This window comes from Podarcis vaucheri (genome assembly GCF_965113315.1).
Source record: "Podarcis vaucheri genome assembly, chromosome: 18".
Classification (NCBI taxonomy): Eukaryota; Metazoa; Chordata; class Lepidosauria; order Squamata; family Lacertidae; genus Podarcis; species Podarcis vaucheri.
Genome location: NC_138756.1, coordinates 11102703 through 11126816, shown reverse-complemented (window position 1 = coordinate 11126816; position 24114 = coordinate 11102703). Strand labels below are relative to the sequence as shown.

Genomic DNA, 24114 nt, shown 5'->3' with positions numbered 1-24114 from the left:
GTTTAAGTAAAGCTGTTTCTTTTATGTCTGTCTCTTCGCTAAGTCATAAAACCCGGACGTTGAAGCCAATGTTGTTTTAGTTTTTATATATATATATATTTCGCTTTATTGATTCCAAAAAGAAAACAGTCAACGAAAAGACTTGTAACACATTACAAAAAGATATAATGGTTTCGTAATACGTGTCTTCTATGGCATGGGGAGGCAACGCTAAGACCCGGGGGCCGGATCCAGCCCAATCGCCTTCTCAATCCGGCCCGCGGACAGTCCGGGAATCAGCTTGTTTTTACATGAGTAGAATGTGCCCCTTTTCTTTAAAATGCATCTCTGGGTTATTTGTGGCGCATAGGAATTCGTTCATTATATTTTTCGGTTCATTTGTTTTTTGACTGCGGAACCCAGTTCAGCTACTGATGGATTGATTGATTGTGCGACTGCGGAAATGGATAAAAGCCCCCCCATCCAAACAATGACTATCATCAGTACAGGTAAGGAAAAAATAATAATTTTAATTCTTATCATATACATACTGTCTTGTTTATTTTATAGTGCAGTACATTCATTATTGCTTTCATTTTATGGCTCTCGTTAGATAGTAAAATTCATGTTAAATTGCTGTTTTAGGGGTTGTTTAATTTAAAAGTCTGGAACGGATTAATCCCTTTTGCATTACTTTCTATGGGAAAGCGCACCTTGGTTTTGGAACGCTTTGGTTTTGGAACGGAATTTCGGAACGGATCAAGTTTGAGAACCAAGGCACCACTGTATAGGTTTTTCCTAATCACACTCAGCACCCTTAACAAACTACAACTCCCATGATTCTTTGGGGCAGCGAAGCCTGTTTTAAGTGCTATGACCCCAGTTTGAATGTATAGCTCAGTTGTAGCCAAAAGCAAAAGGATATGTGATTGTATCAGTCCATCATTTAAGGCACCGATTCATTGTGCCAGTGGTGGAATCTAGACACATTTTTTAAAAGTCGTGAAAATGCTTTTTGAAAAAAAGGTTTTGAAAAATACATTCAATTTTCCGTAGCTCACTATCGCCATCTAGTGTTGCATTTGTATAATGCACTTTGCAGCAGACTTGAAACCTTTCCTTTGCGGCTGCATAGCCGAGTCCAGAGTTTCATTGCAGAACATGCACAAACACACCAGCCCGGAAATACAGAAGTCTCTGTTCCTCTTTTTTCGAAAGGAACTGCAAAATGAACTTTTCCCTTTTTCCAACTGCTATCCTGTTTCTTTGTTGTTTAGTCGTGTCCGCTACTTTGTGACCCCCTGGACCAGAGCACGCCAGGCACTCCTGTCTTCCACTGCCTCCCACAGTTTGGTCAAACTCATGCTGGTAGCTTCGAGAACACTGTCCCACCACCTCGTCCTCTCTCGTCCCCTTCTCCTTGCGCCCTCCATCTTTCCCAACATCAGGGTCTTTTCCAGGGAGTCTTCTCTTCTCCTGAGTTGGCCAAACTCGGAGCCTCAGCTTCAGGATCCGTCCTTCCAGTGAGCACTCAGGGCTGATTTCCTTCCGAATGGAGAGGTTGGATCTTCTTGCAGTCCATGGGACTCTCAAGAGTCTCCTCCAGCACCATAATTCAAAAGCATCCATTCTTCGGCGATCAGCCTTCTTTATGGTCCAGCTCTCACTTCCATACATCACTACTGGGAAAACCATGGCTTTAACTATACGGACCTTTGTTGGCAAGATCCTGTTTCTAGGTGTTGGAATTTACTTATTCCTGATCCCCCTTGCCAGCTCCTTACAGGGCAGCTTCGACGACGAAGCTTGCACAATGTGTGTGTGTTTCGTTTCATGAGATCGGGTGCTCTGCTCTGAAATGGGAGCAAGTTCCAACCTGTCTGAACAGGAAACTAGCAAAAGAAATTATTGGCTGGCAAGACAGTGGAATGCGGAAGACGTGCTCTTGTTTTTTAAAATATCAGCTTGGCAGTAAAAGTGGAGCTGCTAAGATCCCTGATTAATCTCACGCTAGGGATCATTTATTAGCAGGTTTAACTGTGTGGTTCAGTTACACCAGGTGTAAGCAAACGTTTTCAGCCGGGGGCCGGTCCACTGTCCCTCAGACCTTGTGGGGGGCCGGACTATATATATATATTTGGGGGGGGTGAACGAATTCCTATGCCCCACAAATAACCCAGAGTTGCATTTTAAATAAAAGGACACATTCTACTCATGTAAAAACACGCTGATTCCTGGAGCGTCCACGGGCCGGATTGAGAAGGTGATTGGGTCGGATCCGGCCCCCGGGCCTTAGTTTGCCTACCCATGGATTAATCCTTTTTGCATTCCTTTCTATGGGAAAGCGTGCCTCGGTTTTGGAACGCTTTGTTTTGGAGAACCAAGTCACCGCTGTAAATTCGTCCGGCATGACTTCTTTTTGAGGAGCCCACGCTGGGTCTTAGCAAAGTCCTTTTCTAAGTGCTCACATTTTGTTGTTGTTTAGTCGTTTAGTCGTGTCCGCCTCTTCGTGACCCCTTGGACCAGAGCACGCCAGGCCCTCCTGTCTTCCACTACCTCCCACAGTTTGGTCAAACTCATGTTCATAGCTTCGAGAACACTGTCCCACCATCTCGTCCTCTGTCGCCCCCTTCTCCTTGTGCCCTCCATCTTTCCCAACATCAGGGTCTTTTCCAGGGAGTCTTCTCTTCTCCTGAGGTGGCCAAAGTCTTGGAGCCTCAGCTTCAGGATCTGTCCTTCCAGTGAGCACTCAGGGATGATTTCCTTCCGAATGGAGAGGTTGGATCTTCTTGCAGTCCATGGGACTCTCAAGAGTCTCCTCCAGCACCAGAATTCAAAAGCACCCATTCTTCGGCCATCAGCCTTCTTGATGGTCCAGCTTGATGGTCCAGGAGGCGTGTCTACAACAGAAATCCTGCCTGCCAAGATACCTGATAATGGTCACTGATTGATTTACCTGGGCAGCCCGGCTGTTCTTCTGTGATGGTAAATACTTTAATTCCTGATTCAGGCTCACCTGCTTTTTTTATTTCCTTAACTACCTCTTGAGCTCTTTAAACAGCCAATCTCTTTGGCGCTTCCTCGACAAAACTGTTTGCCCAGGGTCAAGAGTAGATCAGTTTACCCTCCTGTACTCCGGGTCATATAATACGTTGTTAAGAAGCCCGTCAGCGTAACCGAACCATAAATTCTAACACTTCTAGCTTTGATTAAGCTTTGAACGGCTTTTGTCCCACAAAGCCCAAGAGAGTTGCCGTTGTTCTCTTGAACAAACAGGATTATTAGATTGGATTATTGGAAAGGGTCCCAAGGGTCCAACCCCCTGCAATGAGGGGTTGTAAGAATTTAAGATCTCAAATATATAAATTAAAGGTTCATAAATTTACAAGGCAAACAAATACTTCAGTAGGTAAACCACGTGTCTGAAACAGTGCAGAAGAACAATCCTGAAACAAATTTTGACTCTCCCAAATTGACCTCAAATGTTTCTCTGCAAGGAGGAAGAAAATGGAAGAACCTCTCCATTCTCTTTTCCTTACCCGTCTTTAGGTCATCTTTCTCCCTATTTTCATTGGAGAAATGTTGGAGGGGATGGAATAGGACACCCCTATTTTCACAGGAGAAACGTTGGAGGGGATGGAATAGGACGTCCCTATTTTCAGGGGAGAAACGTTGGAGGGGAGGGAATAGGACGTCCCTATTTTCAAGAGAGAAACATTGGAGGGGATGGAATAGGACATCCCTAGTTTCAGGGGAGAAATGTTGGAGGGGATGGAGTTATGTGGCCCCCGAGCGAAGGAAATAATTAACTATACAACCTTTAGAAGACATCTGAAGGCAGCCCTTGGTGGACTTTTTTGGTTTAATGCTATGTTTTTATATATGTTGGAAGCTGCCCAGAGTGGCTGCGGCATGGGGTTTATATAGTAAATTTATGATGACGATGGAATAGGACGTCCCTATTTTCATCGGAGAAATGTTGGGCGTTATGCAATGCATCTTGATTATCTTCAGCGTCTTGATTATCAGAGTGTTCAGCTCCTGTTTCCACCAAGACTTTCTTTTTCCCCCTGTTGGTTCCTGCAGGTGTTTAATTATTCTCTAGCATCGCAAGAGTCCTTCACCTCGAAAGCACCTTTGTTGCCTCATCAGGCAGGTGAGCTCAGCCATAAAAGAAAAAAAAAAGAAATATGAGAACGCCCCTGAAATAAACATATAACTGGCAGATGGCACACACGGGGCTTTTGAATCTGACCTAATTCATAGGGACGCAGGTAATGCTGTGGGTTAAACCACAGAGCCTAGGACTTGCCGATCAGAAGGTCGGCGGTTCGAATCCCCGCGATGACGGGGTGAGCTCCTGTTGCTCGGTCCCTGCTCTTGCCCACCTAGCAGTTCGAAAGCACGTCGAAGTAGATAAATAGGTACCGGTCTGGCGGGAAGGTAAACGGTGTTTCTGGGCGCTGGCCACAGCGGCTTAGTCCTGCTGGCCACATGACCCGGAAGCTGTACGCCGGCTCCCTTGGCCAGTAAAGTGAGATGAGCGTCGCAACTCCAGAGTCGGCCACGACTGGACCTAATGGTGAGGGGTCCCTTTGTTGTTGTTTAGTCATTTAGTCGTGTCCGCCTCTTCGTGGCCCCCTGGACCAGAGCACGCCAGGCCCTCCTGTCTTCCACTGCCTCCCGCAGTTTGGTCAAACTCATGCTGGTCTCATCGAGAACACTGTCCCACCATCTCGTCCTCTATCGTCCCCTTCTCCGTGTGCCCTCCATCTTTCCCAACATCAGGGTCTTTTCCAGGGAGTCGAGTCTTCTCCTGAGGTGGCCAAAGTCTTGGAGCCTCAGCTTCAGGATCTGTCCTTCCAGTGAGCACTCAGGGCTGATTTCCTTCCGAATGGAGAGGTTTGATCTTCTTGCAGTCCATGGGACTCTCAAGAGTCTCCTCCAGCACCAGAATTCAAAAGCATCCATTTTTTGGCCATCAGCCTTCTTGATGGTCCAGCTCTCACTTCCATACATCACTACTGGGAAAACCAGAGCTTGAACTATACGGACCTTTGTTGGCAAGGTGATGTCTCTGCTTTTTAAGATGCTGTCTAGGTTTACCTTTATCTCTGCTGCAAGCAGAAGATGGAATGGGAAGACGGACAACTTTAGGGGAGCTGGAGAGCAACTTTGGGTACCACAGAGCAGAGGCCACGTGAGTGGCTGTGGGGGAGGCGCCGGCAACCTCCCTTCACGCCAAAAGGAGTCCTTATGCCGTTGCCGTGGCAACCGTTTGAAGGATGTCTGTCTCCAGGCAACTTGGGCTGCCAGAGGAGAAGTCATGTTTGCGCTCCGAATCGCCTTGGAGTCAACAGCTTCCTGGTCTTGCTGGCAGCAGGTGGAATCCCCGACGGCGTTGGACTTCAGACTTTTCTCACCCTACCTGCAGATAAAAGCAGCTGAGGGGAGGTTCAGAGGGCAGAAGGCTGGAGAGGAAGGCGAGGAAGAGGAAGACAGATCTTCCGCGTGAGAAATGGACCACCTCAAAGCTGCTGAAGATGTCATCTTGGGGCGGCCGAGTAAGCTGTAAGTGGCTGTGCTATTTTGGGGAAGGGGCACACTTGCAGTCGATATGATTCCACCCCCGCTGGAAATCAGGGGAGAAACGTTGGAGGGGGTGGAATAGGACGTCCCTATTTTCATGGGAGAAACGTTGGAGGGGATGGAATAGGACGTCCCTATTTTCATGGGAGAAACGTTGGAGGGGATGGAATAGGACGTCCCTATTTTCAGGGGAGAAACATTGGAGGGGATGGAATAGGACGTCCCTCTTTTCATGGGAGAAACGTTGGAGGGGATGGAATAGGACGTCCCTATTTTCAGGGGAGAAACGTTGGAGGGGATGGAATAGGACATCCCTATTTTCACAGGAGAAACATTGGAGGGGATGGAATAGGACATCCCTATTTTCAGGGGAGAAACGTTGGAGGGGATGGAATAGGACGTCCCTATTTTCACGGGAGAAACGTTGGAGGGGATGGAATAGGACGTCCCTATTTTCATGGGAGAAACGTTGGAGGGGATGGAATAGGACGTCCCTCTTTTCAGGGGAGAAACGTTGGAGGGGATGGAATAGGACGTCCCTATTTTCATGGGAGAAACGTTGGAGGGGATGGAATAGGACATCCCTATTTTCAGGGGAGAAACGGTGGAGGGGATGGAATAGGACGTCCCTATTTTCACGGGAGAAACGTTGGAGGGGATGGAATAGGACATCCCTATTTTCAGGGGAGAAACGGTGGAGGGGATGGAATAGGACGTCCCTATTTTCACGGGATAAACGTTGGAGGGGATGGAATAGGACGTCCCTATTTTCAGGGGAGAAACGTTGGAGGGGATGAAATAGGACGTCCCTATTTTCAGGGGAGAAACGCTGGAGGGGATGGAATAGGACGTCCCTATTTTCAGGGGAGAAACGTTGGAGGGGATGGAATAGGACGTCCCTATTTTCAGGGGAGAAACGTTGGAGGGGATGGAATAGGACGTCCCTATTTTCAGGGGAGAAACGTTGGAGGGGATGGAATAGGACGTCCCTATTTTCAGGGGAGAAACGTTGGAGGGGATGGAATAGGACGTCCCTATTTTCAGGGGAGAAACGCTGGAGGGGATGGAATAGGACGTCCCTATTTTCAGGGGAGAAACGTTGGAGGGGATGAAATAGGACGTCCCTATTTTCAGGGGAGAAACGCTGGAGGGGATGGAATAGGACGTCCCTATTTTCAGGGGAGAAACGTTGGAGGGGATGGAATAGGACGTCCCTATTTTCACGGGAGAAAGTTGGAGGGGATGGAATAGGACGTCCCTATTTTCAGGGGAGAAACGTTGGAGGGGATGGAATAGGACGTCCCTATTTTCACTGGAGAAATTTTGGAGGGTATGAAAAATGGGAGTTGGGAAAAGCTGGGACTGCCTCTATTTCAGAGGTGGCCAACTCCCAAGAGACTGCGATCTACTCACAGAGTTAAAAACCGGCAGTGATCTACTCCCTTTTGGGGGGTTCAGGTCAAAGCTGTTGAGTTTTTTCAGGGAGAAGGTAAAATGTTGAGGTTTTTTTAGGGGAGCCACAGTTGTTCAGCTTCACCGCAGACGTCCAGTGATCTTCTGGTAGATCTCCCAGATCGCGACCTACCTGTTGGACATGCCTGCGGTCTATTTGTTAGACCAGGGATGGGGGAAGAACCCGTTTCAGTCGCTTCGGCGCTTAATCCGGAGTCGCTCCGCTTCTCTCGGGTGACTCAGAACCGCCGCCGGCTCATCCCGGCTGCTGGGCAGGAAGGTGAGAGGAGGAGGAGGAGTCCAAGGTGGCCCGCCGTCACCCATCGCTTCGGGAGTCGTCGCGGGGAGGCGGAGGGAAAGGTTCAAGGTCTTCCCTCGCGTCCGCCCGCCTCCCTTCTCCCCGCCCATGAGCCGGGCATCGGATCTCCGGAGGCTCCGCGATGGTCAAGCTCGGAGTCGCCCCGGGACCTGATAGCCTCTCCATGACCGACATCAGGTAGTAACCTCCTTTAGGGAGAGGAGAACCCAGGCGTCCGGGTTTAGGGACAAGCTCCTTCCTTCCTTCCTTCCTTCCTTCCTTCCTTCCTTCCTTCCTTCCTTCCTTCCTTCCTTCCTTCCTTCCTTCCTTCCTTCCTTCCTTCCTTCCTTCCTTCCTTCCTTCCTTCCTTCCTTCCTTCCTTCCTTCCTCCCTCCCTCCCTCCCTCCCTCCCTCCCTCCCTCTCTCCCTCTTTCTTTCACTCTTTTCCTTCCTTCCTTCCTTCCTCTCTCTCTCCTCCCCTCCCTCCCTCTTTCTTTTCTTTCTCTTTCTTTTTCTTTCTTTCGCTCTTTTTCTCTCCCTCCCTCCCTCCTTTCCTTCCTTCCTTCCTCCCCCCCTCTCTCTCCTTCCCCTTCTCCCTCTTTCTTTCTTTCTTTCTTTCTTTTTTCGCTCTTTTTCCCTTCCTTCCTTCCTTTCTCTCTCTCTCTCTCTCCCCCTCTCCCTCTTTCTTTCTTTCTTTCGCTCTTTTTTTCTCCCTCCCTCCCTTCCTTCCTTCCCTCCTTTCTCTCTCTCCCTCTCTCTCCCACCTCCGCCTTTCCTATCTCCAAACCCTCTAAAAATAAACCTGGCATCTTCTCTCAAGAAGAACCCAGGTGTCCTGGCGCTCTGCCAGAGACCTCCGGCTTCCAAAGGATGCAAAGCCCCTGCCAGCATCCCAGAAGGAACCCAGGCGTCCGGGCCAGGCTCTCAGCACGGGGGATTCCCAGCCCACCAGTCATTCCGCTCCCAATTCTTTCGGGACGCTTGTGCCGCGTGCGCTCTGCGCATGTTCTTGTTTGTGAGCCGCCTAGAACTGAAACAATCATAAGAATAGGCCCAGTCTCCCAGCAACCAGCAGGCAGCCAGTTCGGAGCCCGGGAGGGACCCCCCCTCGGCTGCTCCTTTTACGGACAAAATCCTTTCTCTACTGCTAAAAGTAGAGCTTCCTAGTTCAGGGCAGTCTACCACTGAACAGGCAGGCACTTGGGGAAAGAAGTGACCCCCCTCTGGGGGTTAGAACCATAAGATTGTGAGTCGGAGTCATCTAGTCCAACCCCCCAGCAATGCAAAGTCTGTGGCCCAGTAGTGATGTATGGAAGTGAGAGCTGGACCATAAAGAAGGCTGATTGCCGAAGAATGGATGCTTTTGAATTCTGGTGCTGGAGGAGACTCTTGAGAGTCCCATGGACTGCAAGAAGATCAAACCTCTCCATTCTTCAGGAAATCAGCCCTGAGTGCTCACTGGAAGGACAGATCCTGAAGCTGAGGCTCCAAGACTTTGGCCACCTCAGGAGAAGAGAAGACTCCCTGGAAAAGACCCTGATGTTGGGAAAGATGGAGGGCGCAAGGAGAAGGGAACTAAAAGTAAACCGGCGTCCAGCCGGATACATCTGCGAAATACCAAAAGCAACTTCTTCCGTCTTCCTGTGTTGTTGTGTAAACCGCTGCCTGCAGCAAGCAGTATTTAGTGCTAGACTGTTCCTGGATGAGGAGGGTCTACAGATCATCCTCAGGAGTAGGCAGAACCCTTTATGGAGGGCCAAAAGTTAAATCGAGATACCACCCACTCCCTCGTCACCTGAGACGTTACATAAAGCGACTGCAATCTCGCGTTTTGTATCGGGGCGAGGCTGTTTTCATCGGCACGCGGCTAATTATAGGGAAGGGGAGGGAAATAATCTCATTAAATTCTGACTGATGACAGGCTAGAGAGGGATCACTTTGCACGGCAAAGCACAGGAGCGAGGTGAGCCGAAAAGGGGACATTTATGCTCCTGCAATCGCAATAAAAATAAAATTCTTCGTCTCCCTTTTGGAGACGCGTTGAAGGCATGCCATTTGGAAGATATCCAGAATGATTCAAGGGCCTCTTTCGCCGCCTTCCCCCTTGCTTAAATCTCTGCCTCTCTTGTGCCCATCTGTGAAATGGGCGCAGGAGCAAGGATGGGTGGATCAGCCGCGAGGGTGACGGTGTCTGAGGAGGAAGTGTCGGCCCAAGGCTGGGGTTGGGGACTTGTGAAGCAACATAATTAATTAGGGAATTTCTCGTTCCTTCCCAGCTGCCTGTCGGAAGTCTCCGGAAAGCCAAGGAAAAGCAAGCGGAGGATGTCGGAGCAAAAAAAGTCCCAGAGTTTGGAGGAGACGGTTGGTGAGGCAGCCAGGAATGGACACAACCCGCCCCTTTCCCGGTGAGTTTTGGCAAAAAGAGAGGCTCCGAACCGCTTGCAAACCGCCGTTTTGCAAACCGCCCTCTCCGCATTCCCCCGAAACCTCTTTTTTGCCAGCCAAACTGGGCATTGCAATCCAAAGGCCAGAGAGAGAGACTCTCAGCCATCAAGAGACCAATTGAATTGTATTCAACTGTGGGATATCAGAGTTTTTTGGGCTGGGTGTTCATCAGTATGCAGATGACACCCAGCTCTACCTCTCCTTTAAATCAGAACCAGTGAAGGTCCTGTGTGAGTGCCTGGAGGTGGTTGGAGGATGGATGGCGGCTAACAGATTGAGGTTGAATCCTGACAAGACAGAAGGACTGTTTTGGGGGGACAGGAGGTGGGCAGGTGTGAAGGACTCCGTGGTCCTGAATGGGGTGACTGTGCCCCCGAAGGACCAGGTGCGCAGCCTGGGAGTCATTTTGGACTCACAGCCGTCCATGGAGGTGCAGGTCAGTTCTGTGTCCAGGGCAGCTCCATGTGGTACGCAGGATGAGACCCTCCCTGCCCGCAGACTGTCTGGCCGGAGTGGTGCATGCTCTGGTTATCTCCCGCTTGGACTACTGCAATGCGCTTTACGTGGGGCTACCTTTGAAGGTGACCCGGAACTACAACTAATCCAGAATGTGGCAGCCAGACTGGGGACTGGGAGCGGCCGCCGAGACCATATAACACCGGTTCTGAAAGACTTGCATTGGCTCCCAGGATGTTTCCGAGCAGAATTCAAAGTGTTGGTGTTGACCATGAAAGCCCTAAACTGCCCAGTATCCCTGAAGGAGCATCTCCACCCCCATCGTCCAGCCCGGACACCTGGGTCCATCTCAAAGGGCCTTCTGGCGGTTCCCTCATTGCGAGAAGTGAGGTCACAGGGAACTAGACAGAGGGCCTTCTCGGTGGTGGCTCCGGGTCTGATGGATTTCAACTTTGGGTCTGATGGATTTTGACAGGGGACTGATTTATAAATCCGGGGACTGTGCCTGGGAGACGGTGATGTCTGATAACCTTTTAGCAAGTTTAGCTGGTGTTAGATACCATCTGTACATCATTTTCATAATATTTTCTTCAATTGCACTGAATGCAATAAAATCAATGCCTTCCTTCCACAACCTTTCCCAGGATTCTAACTGAAAACTCCAAAATCTTTAGCCCACTGTAGAAAACCCCTTTGACCTCCTCACCCTTAGTGTGCCAACAGAAATTTACACATTTTCGACAATTTTTCCTCTTTTCATTCAATATATAAGAGCATCTCTGTTTCTCTCGTTCCTTTTAGATCGAAGACCTACGATCCGTCTTACTCCAAAGAGGCCGAGAAAGAAACTTTGGCCTCTGTGCAGCACAGGAATTCTGACTCCAATGTAAGCTTGGCTGGCAGAGAGAGGTTTTTCCGACTGCTCTGATTTGTAATTATTAACTAACTTGTATAATCGTAGAGTTTGAAGGGCCCCTCAGTGGTCATGCAATCCAACCCCCTTGCAGTGCAGGGATGAATAATAGACTTTCTATCCTGCCCTGCTTCTGCAGAACGGCTGACACATCTACCATTTCAAACTGTAGCCTTATTAGACTTTACCGATGGCAGGGTGAGCGTTGCTCCCAGAACAGGGAGGAAGGAGTCAAATGACACCGAGGTTGATTCAGAGAAAGAGTTTATTCTGCTCTCCGGATAGCAGAAGGCACTTGCGTGGTCAGTTCACAGCAAGCCCAAAGAAATGAGAAAGTTCATGCAGTATATACATCCTCCAGGCACCCTCTCCTCCCTTCCCCAGGAGTGCAGACACGTAAGCTTATACAGTGGTGCCCCGCAAGACGAACGCCTCGCGAGACGAAAAACTCGCAAAATGAAAAGTTTTTTTCTTTTTCGAGTTGCTTCACAAGACGAATTTCCCTATGGGCTTGCTTCGCAAAACGAAGCTTGCCCCACAAGCTCCGGGGACAGCGGGAAGCGCAGTGCGTCTTCCCCGCTGTCCCTGGACCTCTTTTAAAGCAAGGGGCGGCGGGGAGAAGCGCTGCGCTTCCCGCTGTCCCCGGACCTCTTTTGAAGCAAGGGGCGGTGCGGAGAAGATCGCTTCTCCCCGTTGCCAGCCCCGCAAGCTCCTGGGACAGAGGGGAAGGCTTCCCCTCTCTCCCCGGACCCCTTTTGAACCAAGGGGCAGCAAGGGGGAGAAGCGATCTTCTCCTCTCCGCCCTTTGCTTCAAAAGAGGGGACAGAGCGGCGCTTCCCCTCTGTCCCCAGACGGTCTCCATAGGAACGCATTGATTGATTTTCAATGCATTCCTATGGGAAACCGTGCTTCGCAAGACGAAAAACTCGCAAGAAGAAAAAACTTGCGGAACGAATTAATTTTGTCTTGCGAGGCACCACTGTATATCCTCCAGGCACCCTCTCCTTCCTTCCCCAGGAATCCAGCCACGTAAGCTTATACACATAAGTTGACATCACCGATGTTCCTGCTCGTGTACTCTTAACCATAAAAGAGTATTCCTGTATTCCTTATCTTGGGGCAGGAGGTCACCAACTCTGAGAACACTCCCGGCACCATTCCCGGGTCTCTTGTCAGACCTGACAAGGTCTGTGCGTCTTTGTGGTCAGGATGTAAGATAAGACCCAGACGTGCCATCCCTGCTCCACTCGGAACTGGCAAGGCCATCCATTGCCGTCACGGACTGATAAAGGAGAGGGCTTTGAGCACTTGTTTATACAGCTGGGTTTCTGTTTATACATTGGCTCAAGAGCGCAAGTTAATGCATTTTAGAAACGCTCTCTTGGAGAAGGAAAAAAGCAGATTTTGGGGCCCGTTTCAGACTGACTGCACAGAAACCCATTCCTTCCCCCTTCAAAACCTGAAAGTTCATAGCGATTGAGACGGGTGGGGAGCGTTCCGCAACCGGGGAGCCACCACCAAAAAGGCCATAAGTCCCTGCCATAGTTAGGGAAGAAGGGAGGGAAGAAAAAAGAGAAAATGAACGAGAAAAAGACTTCCGGTTCTCTGTCTGTTAAATATAGTATTCACACCTTAACATCCATCTGTTCTGTTTTCTATAAGCCAGTAATTTCCCCCACCCCAATCTTCAAATCCATCTGTTACGAGTTCATTTTCTCTTTCACGCTAAAAGTCTGTCAGAAGTTTCCGGTCCTTAATAAGTATCGTAGAATCCTAAATTGCAGAAATCTCAGCTGACCCGGATCAGGGCTAAACAGATCACCTCTCTCTCTCTCTCTCTCTCTCTCTCTCTCCCTCCCTCCCTCCCTCCCTTTTCCACAGCTGGTGAAACACGCTCTCAACTTCCGAAGGGTGTTCAAAGACTTCCCTGAGGAGGAAGAACTCTTGCAGAGTAAGTGCTTGAATTGATTAATTAATTAATCTTTATTTGCATCAGCCATTGGCCACAGAAATAAAACAACACTACGATACACAAAGAATAGAAATAAAAAGTCAGTTACATACAATACATTTTAGGGCTTTTACTCAGTAGTCAAATACTGGATCTTATTCCAATATCATTTAAAGGTAAAGGGACCCCTGACCATTAGGTCCAGTTGTGGCCGACTCTGGGGTTGCGGCGCTCATCTCGCTTTACTGGCTGAGGGAGCCGGCGTACAGCTTCCGGGCCATGTGGCCAGCAGGACTAAGCCGCTTCTGGCGAACCAGAGCAGCGCATGGAAACGCCGTTTACCTTCCCGCGGGAGCAGTACCTATTTATCTACTTGCACTTTGAGGTGCTTTTGAACTGCTAGGTTGGCAGGAGCAGGGACCGAGCAATGGGAGCTCACCCCCATTGCGGGGATTTGAACTGCCAACCTTCTGATTGGCAAGCCCTAGGCTCTGTGTTTTAACCCACAACGCCACCCGCGTCCCTTCAATATCATTTAGGCACTGATCAAAATCTTGGAGGGTGTGCAGCCGCCGCCACTATTATGCATCCATTTCGCTCCTCCGTGCTTCGTGCAAAACGAAGAGAAGTTAGGAGGAGTTTGCATGCAACCCGCTTCTCCCACGGGGCCCAACCCTGGTTGCTGTGTGGTGGTTCACCACACTGAGGACCATAGCTGTCAACTTACAGATTTGAAAATAAGGGACCAGCATTCTCAAAAATAAGGGCTCAGCAGCCAAAATAAGGGATTTTAAGAGCACAGGTATGTTCGGCTTCTGAGCCCCTCCGAGCCAAAGGCAGAAAGCCCAGCCAGCAGCCAAACGAAGCCTCAAGCGGTGGTTCCCACAGCGCAGCAACCTGGCAAAGGGGACGCAGCAAGGAAAACCACCGTCACCTTTCCGCTGGGAAGCGCTGAGCAAAGGCGAGTCCCCAGGCAACGTGGCCGATTTGATTGGCACAAGGCATGCAAGCTCCACCCCCCAGTCGTTCTTAGACTCCTCATTGGGTGAGCAACGCAGCCAAGCAACACAGTTGGAGCCTCCCTCCTCCCTGGCCGGCAGGGAGGGAGGGAGAGGGGCTGCTTCCTTTGAAACCCGGGAAATTTAAGGGACATCATCAATAAGGGACAGCAGCGGGACACGGCGTTGTGATAAGGACTTTCCCGCCAAATACGGGACGGTTGACAGCTATGCTGAGGACTAGAATCGTGGCAGCTTCTTTGCCAACCCTTCCTTCCTGGTCTTTTCCCCCGCAGCGTTTTCGTGCGCCTGGCAACGGGAGGTTCCTTATCACGGCCGCCTTTATATATCCGAAAATCACGTCTGCTTCTACTGCAGCATGGTGCACCGGGAAGTAAAGGTAAGGGCTCTCCGGCCAAGGTTAAAGCAGGGGTCAGCAAACTTTTTCAGCAGGGGGCCGGTCCACTGTCCCTCAGACCTTGTGGGGGGCCGGACTATATTTTGGAAAAAAGAAATGAACGAATTCCTATGCCCCACAAATTACCCAGAGATGTGTTTTAAATAAAAGCACGCATTCTACTCCTGTAGAAACACACCGATTCCCGGACCGTCTGGGGGCCGGATCTGGAAGGCGATTGGGCCGGATCCAGCCCCCGAGTTGAGGATCTGCAGAGGTTTATTCTTCCTTCCCTTTGTTGCGTAGACAAAAGCTAGCTGGTATAATGTTGCGGGGCGCCATAAGCTCTTCTTATAGTTGTTGCAGGGATTTATGTATAGGTTGGGGGGGGTTGCCCCTCCAGCAGATATCACACACATGCAGCCCACTACCAAAACCAGCACAATCGCTTTTGTGACTTTTGTGATTTGTCCCCACAAAACACTTCATCACAGTTTCTTCCTATCTATACAAAGGGCCTTTGCTGCACGATACCAAATGTCAGAATTCACTGATCAATGTCTGTATGTACTGGCTCACTGGGAAAACTTCAGAAATTCATATAGACAGGTGAGCTCAGCTCCTCAGCAGCCCCTCTGCCTGAGTGATAATCCCTGGCATCCTGATACCTGAGTGCCAGACAGGTAGCCAGTCCAGAAATAACAAACCCAGATGGAGACAAAAGGGTGTGATTCACTTGGCTGGGAAACAGGGAAATGTAAAGATCTTTTTTGTTACACTTGATGGGTGTTTGGTGGAGGGCAAGGGGAACCATGGGGCAGGGTCCAGGATGCTCAGATTACGGCCACCAGACCTCCCCTTTCATGATGTAACCGTGATATAGTTTTGGGGGGGCGTAACATGGGGATTAGCAGCTAATAAAAGTTTGGCTTCTCTTTTGTTCGGGGCTTCCATCTTCTTTCACCTGGTGGCAGGTGGGAGTCCTGTCTCGAGGGTCTTCAATAAAGACCAAGCAACTGGCTGCTGTTTCGCTCTGGGATTCCTGGCTGGTATCCTTGTTTTTTGTCCAAGGGAGCCCTCAGATTTCTCCATTAACATAGACTTCTGGTCTCTCTCTCTCTCTGTAGTATAAAGATACCTTTCCCCCCATGAACCATGTTGGGTCATATCCTGCGCTTCCCTGTCCCTCATCTCTCTCTCTCTCTCTCTCTCTCTCTCTCTCTCTCTCTCTCTCTCCTTCCTCTCCTTTTCCCGGACCGACAGGTCGTCATCCCGGTTCCATCCATCAGCATCCTCAAAAAGGCCAACACAGCCTTGCTGGTACCCAACGCCGTCTGCATCCGGACGTCGGATGGAGAAAAGGTGAGAGCCAAGCACCGCCGGATTTACGTATAAGCTCAACATATCTCTAGCTTAGGACCCCACTCTCTTAAAGGTAAAGGGACCCCTGACCATTAGGTCCAGTCGTGGCTGATTCTGGCGTTACAGCGCTCATCTCGCTTTACTGGCCGAAGGAGCCGGCGTACAGCTTCCGGGTCATGTGGCCAGCAGGACTAAGCTTCTTCTGGCGAACCAGAGCAGCGCACGGAAACGCCATTTCCCTTCCCGCCAGAGTGGTACCTATTTATCTACTTGCACTTTGACGTGCTTTCGGACTGCTAGGTTGGCAGGAGCAGGGACCGAGCAATGGGCGCTCACCCCGTCATTGCGGGGATTCGAACCGCCGACCCGTCGGAAAGGAACACAAAGCAAAATATGAGATTGAGGGGTCTGTTTTGTTCCACGGGGTGAAGACTGCAATCTTATTTTATTTTATCTTACCCCTTCTTCCCACTCCACAGTTCCTGTTTGGGTCCCTCCGCTCCCGGGAAACCGTTTACCAGGTCCTGCGCTCCATCTGCAAACACCTCCAGGTAATTATTATTATTATTATTATTATTATTATTATTATTAATACCATCTTTCATTTTTTAAACAATCCTAAGTTTCTAGTCGTTGTGACCAACATTACCTCTACCCAGGGGAAAAAATGGAGGGAGCAAGAACTTTTGTTGGAGAAAAGATGGGGTGGAATTGTAATACAGTGGTGCCTTGGGCCTCAAACTTAATCTGTTCCAAAACCAAAGTGTTCCAAAACCAAGACAGCGCTTTCCCATAGAAAGTAATGCAAAAGGGATTAATCCGTTCCAATCAGCACGTTTTTACATGAGTAGAAGGTGTCCTTTTATTTAAAATGCATCTCTGGGTTATTTGTGGGGCATAGGAATTGGTTCATTTCCCCCCTCAAAATATAGTCCGGCCCCCCACAAGGTCTGAGGGACAGTGGACCGGCCCCCTGCTGAAAAAGCTTGCTGACCCCTGCTATAGATGGATTGGAATTGAATTATTATTATTATTATTATTATTATTATTATTAAAGATATTCCACAGTCCTGAAATTAGGAAATCCGGTCCGTTTTAGGTACAGCTATGTATCTCACGGGGGGTTGGGATAGATGACTTTTGGAGGGCCCTTCCACTTCTATGGTCCCAGTTCTTTGATTTCTCGTCTGCTTCCTCTAGGACGGCAGTCGCAACAACAGCCCAACCACAGCACACAACCTTTCGGACCAGTTGCTTAAGATTTCCCTGGTAAGGAGCTGGGTTTTCTGTCTTTTTTTGTGCTCAGCCCTCATTTTGGGATTAGGAATTATTAGGATCGAAAGGCTACAGGTGTACGGCACCTGGTTATATAATAATATATGCTATATGGTGATTTACGGACCTCATAGGTATCTCAAGCCATTTGCCCATGTTGCCGCGCAACCAGTCCATGCAGAATGTAGGCACCCAATATATAGAAAGGAGCAAACCAGTGGTATTTTAGGCACCCTATAAATAGGGTGAAAGAGGAGAGTGCAAAATATGGTTTGAAGCTCAACATCAAAAAAACGAAGATCATGGCCACTGGTCCCATCACCTCCTGGCAAACAGAAGGGGAAGAAATGGAGGCAGTGAGAGATTTTACTTTCTTGGGCTCCATGATCACTGCAGATGGTGACAGCAGCCACGAAATTAAAAGACGCCTGCTTCTTGGGAGAAAGGCGATGGCAAACCTAGACAGCATCTTAAAAAGCAGAGACATCACCTTGCCAACAAAGGTCTGTATAGTTAAAGCTCTGGTTTTCCCAGTAGTGATGTGTGGAAGTGAGAGCTGGACCATAAAGAAGGCTGATGGCCGAAGAATGGATGCTTTTGAATTCTGGTGCTGGAGGGAGACTCTTGAGAGTCCCATGGACTGCAAGAAGATCCGACCTCTCCATTCGGAAGGAAATCAGCCCTGAGTGCTCACTGGAAGGACAGATCCTGAAGCTGAGGCTCCAAGACTTTGGCCACCTCGTGAGAAGAGAAGACTCCCTGGAAAAGACCCTGATGTTGGGAAAGATGGAGGGCGCAAGGAGAAGGGGGCGACAGAGGACAAGATGGTGGGACAGTGTTCTCGAAGCTACCAGCATGAGTTTGACCAAACTGTGGGAGGCAGTGGAAGACAGGAGGGCCTGGCGTGCTCTGGTCCAGGGGGTCATGAAGAGGCGGACACGACTAAACGACTAAACAACAAATATATAGAAAGGCACCCTATATATAGAAAGGAGCAAACCAGTGATGTTTTAGGGAGCAGGCGAGCAGTCAGGGCCGGTTATTTACCGTATTTTTCGCCCCATAGGGCGCACCGGCCCATAGGACACACACACATTTCCCCTTCATTTTTGGAGGGGAAAACTTCTATTTTGGAAATGTACATCCAGTTTTTCCCCCCTTTTAAATTTTTGGGGGGCCCTAAGCTATAGCTTGTTTAGTTTAGACGTAAATCTGGCACTGCCAAGATTGGGGAAAACTCCTGCCTGTCAAAACCCTGGTCAGCGGAGGCAATGCTAAGCTAGGTGTCTGGATGCAACCAAATTCCCCCCCCCCCATCGTTCCCAACCTCTCTCCATTTTCGTTCCCCTCGCAGACCCCAAAGGAATTGGACGGCAGCCGGACACCCCCCCTGGACCAAACCCTCCCGGAAGAGCCTGGTGAGAATTGGGTCGTTTCTGTTTATTTGATACAAAGTTCAGCGTCTAACCTTTGGAACTTCCCGCCTAGTGATATTACGCAGGTGCCTCCACAGTAGTTTTTTTGCCACCTGCGAAAAGCATTACTGTTTAGACAAACCTGCCCCATTGCTTAGAAAGCAATTTTAATCCGTTTTAGTATTCCCCCCCTCCAAATAATTTTTTTTAGTTTTCCGAATTTTTAACAAATCCTCCCAAATTGCACCAGATTTAATCCCATTAAGTTGTCACTCTTTGTCATCAAAAAGGTCCCTTCTTTCCCCTATTTCTGTCCTTCGTATTCCATTATGTATTTCCAATTCACGTCCCATTTTAATCTTAAATCCAGGGTGGTGATTTATGGACCTAATAGGTATCTAAAGCCATTTGGACATCACAAAATATGTATTTTATCAAAGTCATTGTTGGACTGAAATACAATTAAGAAGTATACAGTGAAATACAATTAAGAAGAAGCATTTTCATAGGGAAATAATTATTAAGCTCTAACTTAAAATGATTTTTTTATCCATAACAAACTTAATAATGCAAACACATTGGCATTTGGCAATGACAAAAGTTCTTTAGAAATACAGTTTCCAAAGACTCATCATCTAGTCTCTGGAAACCTGCTGTAACATGAAATAATAAGAGGTGCAAATATATGATGCAAACTAATAATAATTAGGAATAGCTTTATTAATGTGAAATTGAGTGTTATAAACAAATGCAATTGTAATAATAATAATAAATTTTATTTATACTCCACCATCCCCAGCCAGGATTAGCTCAGGGTGGCTAACACCAGTAAAATTACAATAAAAACATAATGGGGGGGGGGGGAGACACAATTTAAAATACAGGTTAAAATACAATTTAAAATGCAGCCTCGTTTTAAAAGTGGATCAAAACCGTAGTTAATACAAGCCCATAACTTACATCCTAGGAGCCTACACAACACAAAACACTGTTGCTGGATGTAGGTTTTATTTTATTTTATTTTTATCTTATTTTTGGAAATGTACATCCCTTTAAATTTTTTTGAGGGGCCCTAAGCTATAGCCTGTTTAGCTTATACATAAATCCGGCACTGAGCCAATACCTCGCTTTCAGGCTGACTGCCCTCGCAGGGTTGTTGAGAGGGTGAAATGCAACTTTCATTTTATTTCATTTTTATAAAAAGCCTTAACCGTCTTCTTTCGCAGACGGGGCAGATAGAACACGGAGCCCCCTGACGGCAGCTATTGAACCACACCGGTCGGCAGCAGCCAGAGGTGAGTGGCTTTCCTTGCCGTTTTGCAAACCGCCCTCTCCGCATTCCCCCGAAACCTCTTTTTCGCCAGCCAAACTGGGCATTGCAATCCAAAGGCCAGAGAGAGAGAGAGACTCTCAGCCATCAAGAGACCAATTGAATTGTATCCAATTGTGGGATATCAGAGTTTTTTGGGCTGGGTGTTCGTCAGTATGCAGATGACACCCAGCTCTACCTCTCCTTTAAATCAGAACCAGTGAAGGCAGTGAAGGTCCTGTGTGAGTGCCTGGAGGCGGTTGGAGGATGAATGGCGGCTAATGGATTGAGGTTGAATCCTGACAAGACAGAAGGACTGTTTTTGGGGGACAGGAGGCGGGCGGGTGTGGGGGATTCCCTGGTCCTGAATGGGGTCACTGTGCCCCCGAAGGACCAGGTGCGCAGCCTGGGAGTCATTCTGGACTCACAGCTGTCCATGGAGGCGCAGGTCAATTCTGTGTCCAGGGCAGCTCCGTCTGGTACGCAGAATGAGACCCTCCCTGCCCACAGACTGTCTGGCCAGAGTGGTGCATGCTCTGGTTATCTCAGCTATCATTTTGGACTCACAGCTATCCATGGAGGCGCAGGTCAATTCTGTGTCCAAAAAATAAATAAATTCATATGTCTTTTCCCAGGTCTTTTTAATAATTTAATAATAATAATAATAATAATTAATAATACCGCCTCTTTTTCTTTCCAGGAGGGGTACGATCCACAAAGTCCTGGCGGACCTGGAAAGCTCACCTCAGCCCCCTCAACACTGTCATCCTCATCTATCTCTGCTTGTGAGTGGGCCAGTTTTCGGGGGGCGATCGTTGTGATTCCTGCACTGAAAGCGGGTTGGGATGGATGACCTTTGGGTTCCACTTCGGCTCTGCAATTCTACGATTCCATGAAGCCACGCAGCTTGTTGAATCCACCTCTTGTCCCCTTCCCTACTAAACTTTTGGCTGCTACTAGAAGACTTATTGGTGGGACGCGGGTGGTGCTGTGGGTTAAACCACAGAGCTTAGGACTTGCCGATCAGAAGGTCGGCGGTTCGAATCCCCGCAATGACGGAGTGAGCTCCCGTTGCTCGGTCCCTGCTCCTGCCAACCTAGCAGTTCGAAAGCACACCAGAACAAGTAGATAAATAGGTACTGCTCCGGCGGGAAGGTAAACAGCATTTCTGTGCGCTGTTCTGGTTCGCCAGAAGCGGCTTAGTCCTGCTGGCCACATGACCCAGAAGCTGTACGCCGGCTCCCTTGGCCAGGAAAGCGAGATGAGCGCCGCAATCCCAGAGTCGGCCACGACTGGACCTAATGGTCAGGGGTCCCTTTACCTTTACCTAGAAGAAAAATTAAGACGATCGTCCCATTGGCTGGAGGATAAAATTGCCAATCGCCGTTAGCCACAATGGCTTATTATTTCCTCTCTCCACTGAGCAACCAAGGCGATGGAGTGTCTGTAAACCTTAGCCTGATGAGGAACGGTCGAAGGACCTGCGTATGTTTAGCTTGGAAGAGAGAGAGTGAGTAGAGACGCTCTTATAAAATCTTAATATTCTGATATCCCGGTTTCAGGGTGGTTGTCCTACTCCTCTCCTCGGGTTATATCGGCTTGCGCATCGTGCAACTGGAGGAACAGTTGATCTCCATGGGAGCATGGCCCGAAATAGACCTTCAGCAGCACCAGTGAGTTTTTTTGGGGGGCTTCTCGTTCCTCGGTTTTACCTTCGTTGAGAATGGCAGACGGCGTAAAACATGGGTAGGCAAACTGAGGCCCGGGGGCCGGATCCGGCCCAATCGCCTTCTCAATCCGGCCGGTGGACGGTCCGGGAACCAGCGTGTTTTTACACGAGTAGAATGTGTGCTTTTATTTAAAATGCATCTCTGGGTTATTTGTGGGGCATAGGAATTCGTTCATGTTTTTTTCCAAAATATAGTCCCCTACAATATTAGAGGCAGAATTCAGAATAGCCCCCAACCCTATAATAAAAAGCAGACTTCAGAATAGCCCCCAACCCTATAATAAAAAGCAGACTTCAGAATAGCCCCCGTACCCGCTAGAAAAAGCGGGATTCAGAACAGTGACTTGCACTATCTACTAAGGAAGATGATAATTCAAAACCGTAACAGTTAATGGCACATTTATTCAAAGCCCGGTTAAAAATATTATTCCGCAGTGGTCCGTCGGCTGCTTCCAGTAGGCTGGATAAACGGGGGGGAAAGTTTCTTCTTTTTCTCAGCTTTGTAACTTTTAAATATTTTCTTCCTGGACAGGTATAAGACAACTTGAGGATTTCGTAAGATGTCCAGGCCATCTGCTGCTGGTCAGGAAAAAGAAAAATAGGGTTGCCAAAAGTCCAGGTTTTTTCCGGACATGTCCAGGATTCCAGCGACGAAATTAGCACCCAGGGGGAATAGCGTTTTATTTTATTTTTTTGAAAAACCAGCAAAATGTCTGGGATTTTGCAAACAGAACCGGGAAGCTCAACAAACCCCCCAAAACCTACAATTTTTTGTGTCCGGATTTTTATTTCTCAAAATACGGCAGCCCTAAAGAGACTTTTGCTTCGGCACTGTGGGTACCCGAAAAACAGCTCGAGTTGCAAAAACGGAGGACAGTTCTTGTTTCAGCAGCCCGGCACAGAAAGAACAATTATTTTAGCACGCGCCTTGAATCCTAAATGGTATGAGTTATACTGTCTTTAAGGTATTTTAATTTTTCTTTTTAGCACCCCTAATTATATCTTGGGGATCTCTGTGCAGAAAATCTGCAAGGTGCCTTTCGAAACCCAACTCTGACTAGATCTAAACACACAGGTGGGAAAACACGCTATAAAGAAGTCAGTAATTAAATCGTTATAACAAAAGATGCGGGGAAACCGCTATGGAAAATCGCATCTAAAAAATTCTTTGCTCTCCATCGCCCTCTGGTGTTGCATGTGTATAATGCATTCAAAACGCTGTTTCTTTGACTCATGTAGCGGAGTTCTTTTTACCAAATTTTTCAAAAATCCTCTCTAAAAAAGGTGGGGAAAGAAAACCTTTTTTAAAAAAGCAAGCGATTTTGAGAGGATGCTGTCTTCTTTTTGGTTTTTTGCTCTGGCTCCCTTTTTTAATAAAAAAATAAAATATTAATCATGCAATGAAAAGTTCCTACATCCCGCCCCCTGCAAAAGAACAGCCTCACTAGGGCGGTTCATAAAAAAACTTTTTGTAAAAAAATATGCCTGTTCTTAAATTACTACACTAGGGATTACCGTATTTTTCACTCTATAAGACGCACCAGACCACAAGACTCACCTAGTTTTTGGAGGAGGAGAACAAGAAAAAAAATATTCTGAATCCCAGAAGCCAGAACAGCAAGAGGGATCACTGTGCAGTGAAAGCAGCAATCCCTCTTGCTGTTCTGGCTTCTGGGATAGCTGCGCAGCCTGCATTTGCTCCATAAGACGCACACACATTTCCCCTTACTTTTTAGGAGGGAAAAAGTGAGTCTTATAGAGCAAAAAATACGGTAGGTGCCGGTACTCACCACGCAGTTGTTATATCAAGTGCCACATTTTTAACCAAGAAAAAGGAAAAAGAAAGATGTGCCGGTACTTTGCACCCCCAGAAAAAATATATAGCTCTATCTGAAATTTCATGCACATCAGGTAATATCTTGACCCTCTTCCACGAAAATAGCTGTTTACTTGGTCGTTTTCCTATGTCGCGAAGGCTGAAATTTCAGTTCAGCAGAGCAGGGTCAAGATATTAACTGATACGCATGAAATTTCAGATAGAGCTAATATACTAATATATATATTTTTTCTAGGAAAAAAGCACTGCGACAGTTGAAGGCTCGCCGGCACGATACTAAAAAGCAGCCTTATAGCGAAAAGCACTTTAAGGGAGAAAATACACTTCAACCTACATAGCCTTTTTTAAAAATGAAAAATAAATCCAACTGTTTATTTATACATTTGAAAATGAGAAGCGTTGCGTGAATGACGATACGTTTTGTGGGTGGAATGGTGTTTTAAGTAGAGCGTATTTGCTAAGTGGGTGTTTGATGGGCGGGGTATCAATAATAAAAATTATTATTATTATTATTATTATTATTATTAGACAGCCAGTGCGGTTTTTGCCTGAGGTTTTTTGGAAGTGGCGTATTATTTTGGAAGCGATGGCGCTTTGTTGCGTTGGAAAACCGGGATTATTGGCAAAGCTGGAGATTTTTCAAGTCGTCTGCACTCCAAGATGGTGTTCAGATTTATAATAATAATTTGTTATTTATACCCCGCCCATT

At 48.0% G+C, this 24114-nt stretch overlaps 1 protein-coding gene across 3 annotated transcripts; it reads left to right on the top strand.

Annotated features, from left to right (window-relative positions):
• Positions 1–5041: 5041 nt before the first annotated feature.
• Positions 5042–23917, top strand: LOC309522911 (GRAM domain-containing protein 2A-like). 3 transcript variants are annotated; one of them, XM_082206620.1, is made up of 13 exons: positions 5042–5550; positions 9595–9723; positions 11021–11105; positions 13014–13083; positions 14378–14481; positions 15742–15840; positions 16320–16391; positions 17041–17109; positions 18470–18533; positions 19757–19825; positions 20540–20624; positions 21402–21512; positions 22101–23917. In XM_082206620.1, exons 1-13 carry the CDS (start codon positions 5498–5500, stop codon positions 22114–22116), a joined length of 1026 nt encoding a protein of 341 aa, XP_082062746.1. In that variant the 5' UTR covers positions 5042–5497; the 3' UTR covers positions 22117–23917. The 3 variants fall into 3 exon arrangements, with proteins under 3 accessions (XP_082062746.1, XP_082062745.1, XP_082062747.1); XM_082206619.1 differs by lacking the exon at positions 5042–5550 and adding an exon at positions 7315–7516; XM_082206621.1 differs by lacking the exon at positions 5042–5550 and adding an exon at positions 8892–9281.
• Positions 23918–24114: the final 197 nt, after the last annotated feature.

Excerpts from the sequence above, each read along its gene's own strand:
- LOC309522911 (XM_082206619.1), top strand. The coding sequence starts at position 7,461 with ATGGTCAAGCTCGGAGTCGCCCCGGGACCTGATAGCCTCTCCATGACC. Across the intron at positions 16,392-17,040 it reads CCATCTGCAAACACCTCCAG|GACGGCAGTCGCAACAACAG; the intron begins GTAATTATTATT and ends TGCTTCCTCTAG. Across the intron at positions 18,534-19,756 it reads AACCCTCCCGGAAGAGCCTG|ACGGGGCAGATAGAACACGG; the intron begins GTGAGAATTGGG and ends CTTCTTTCGCAG.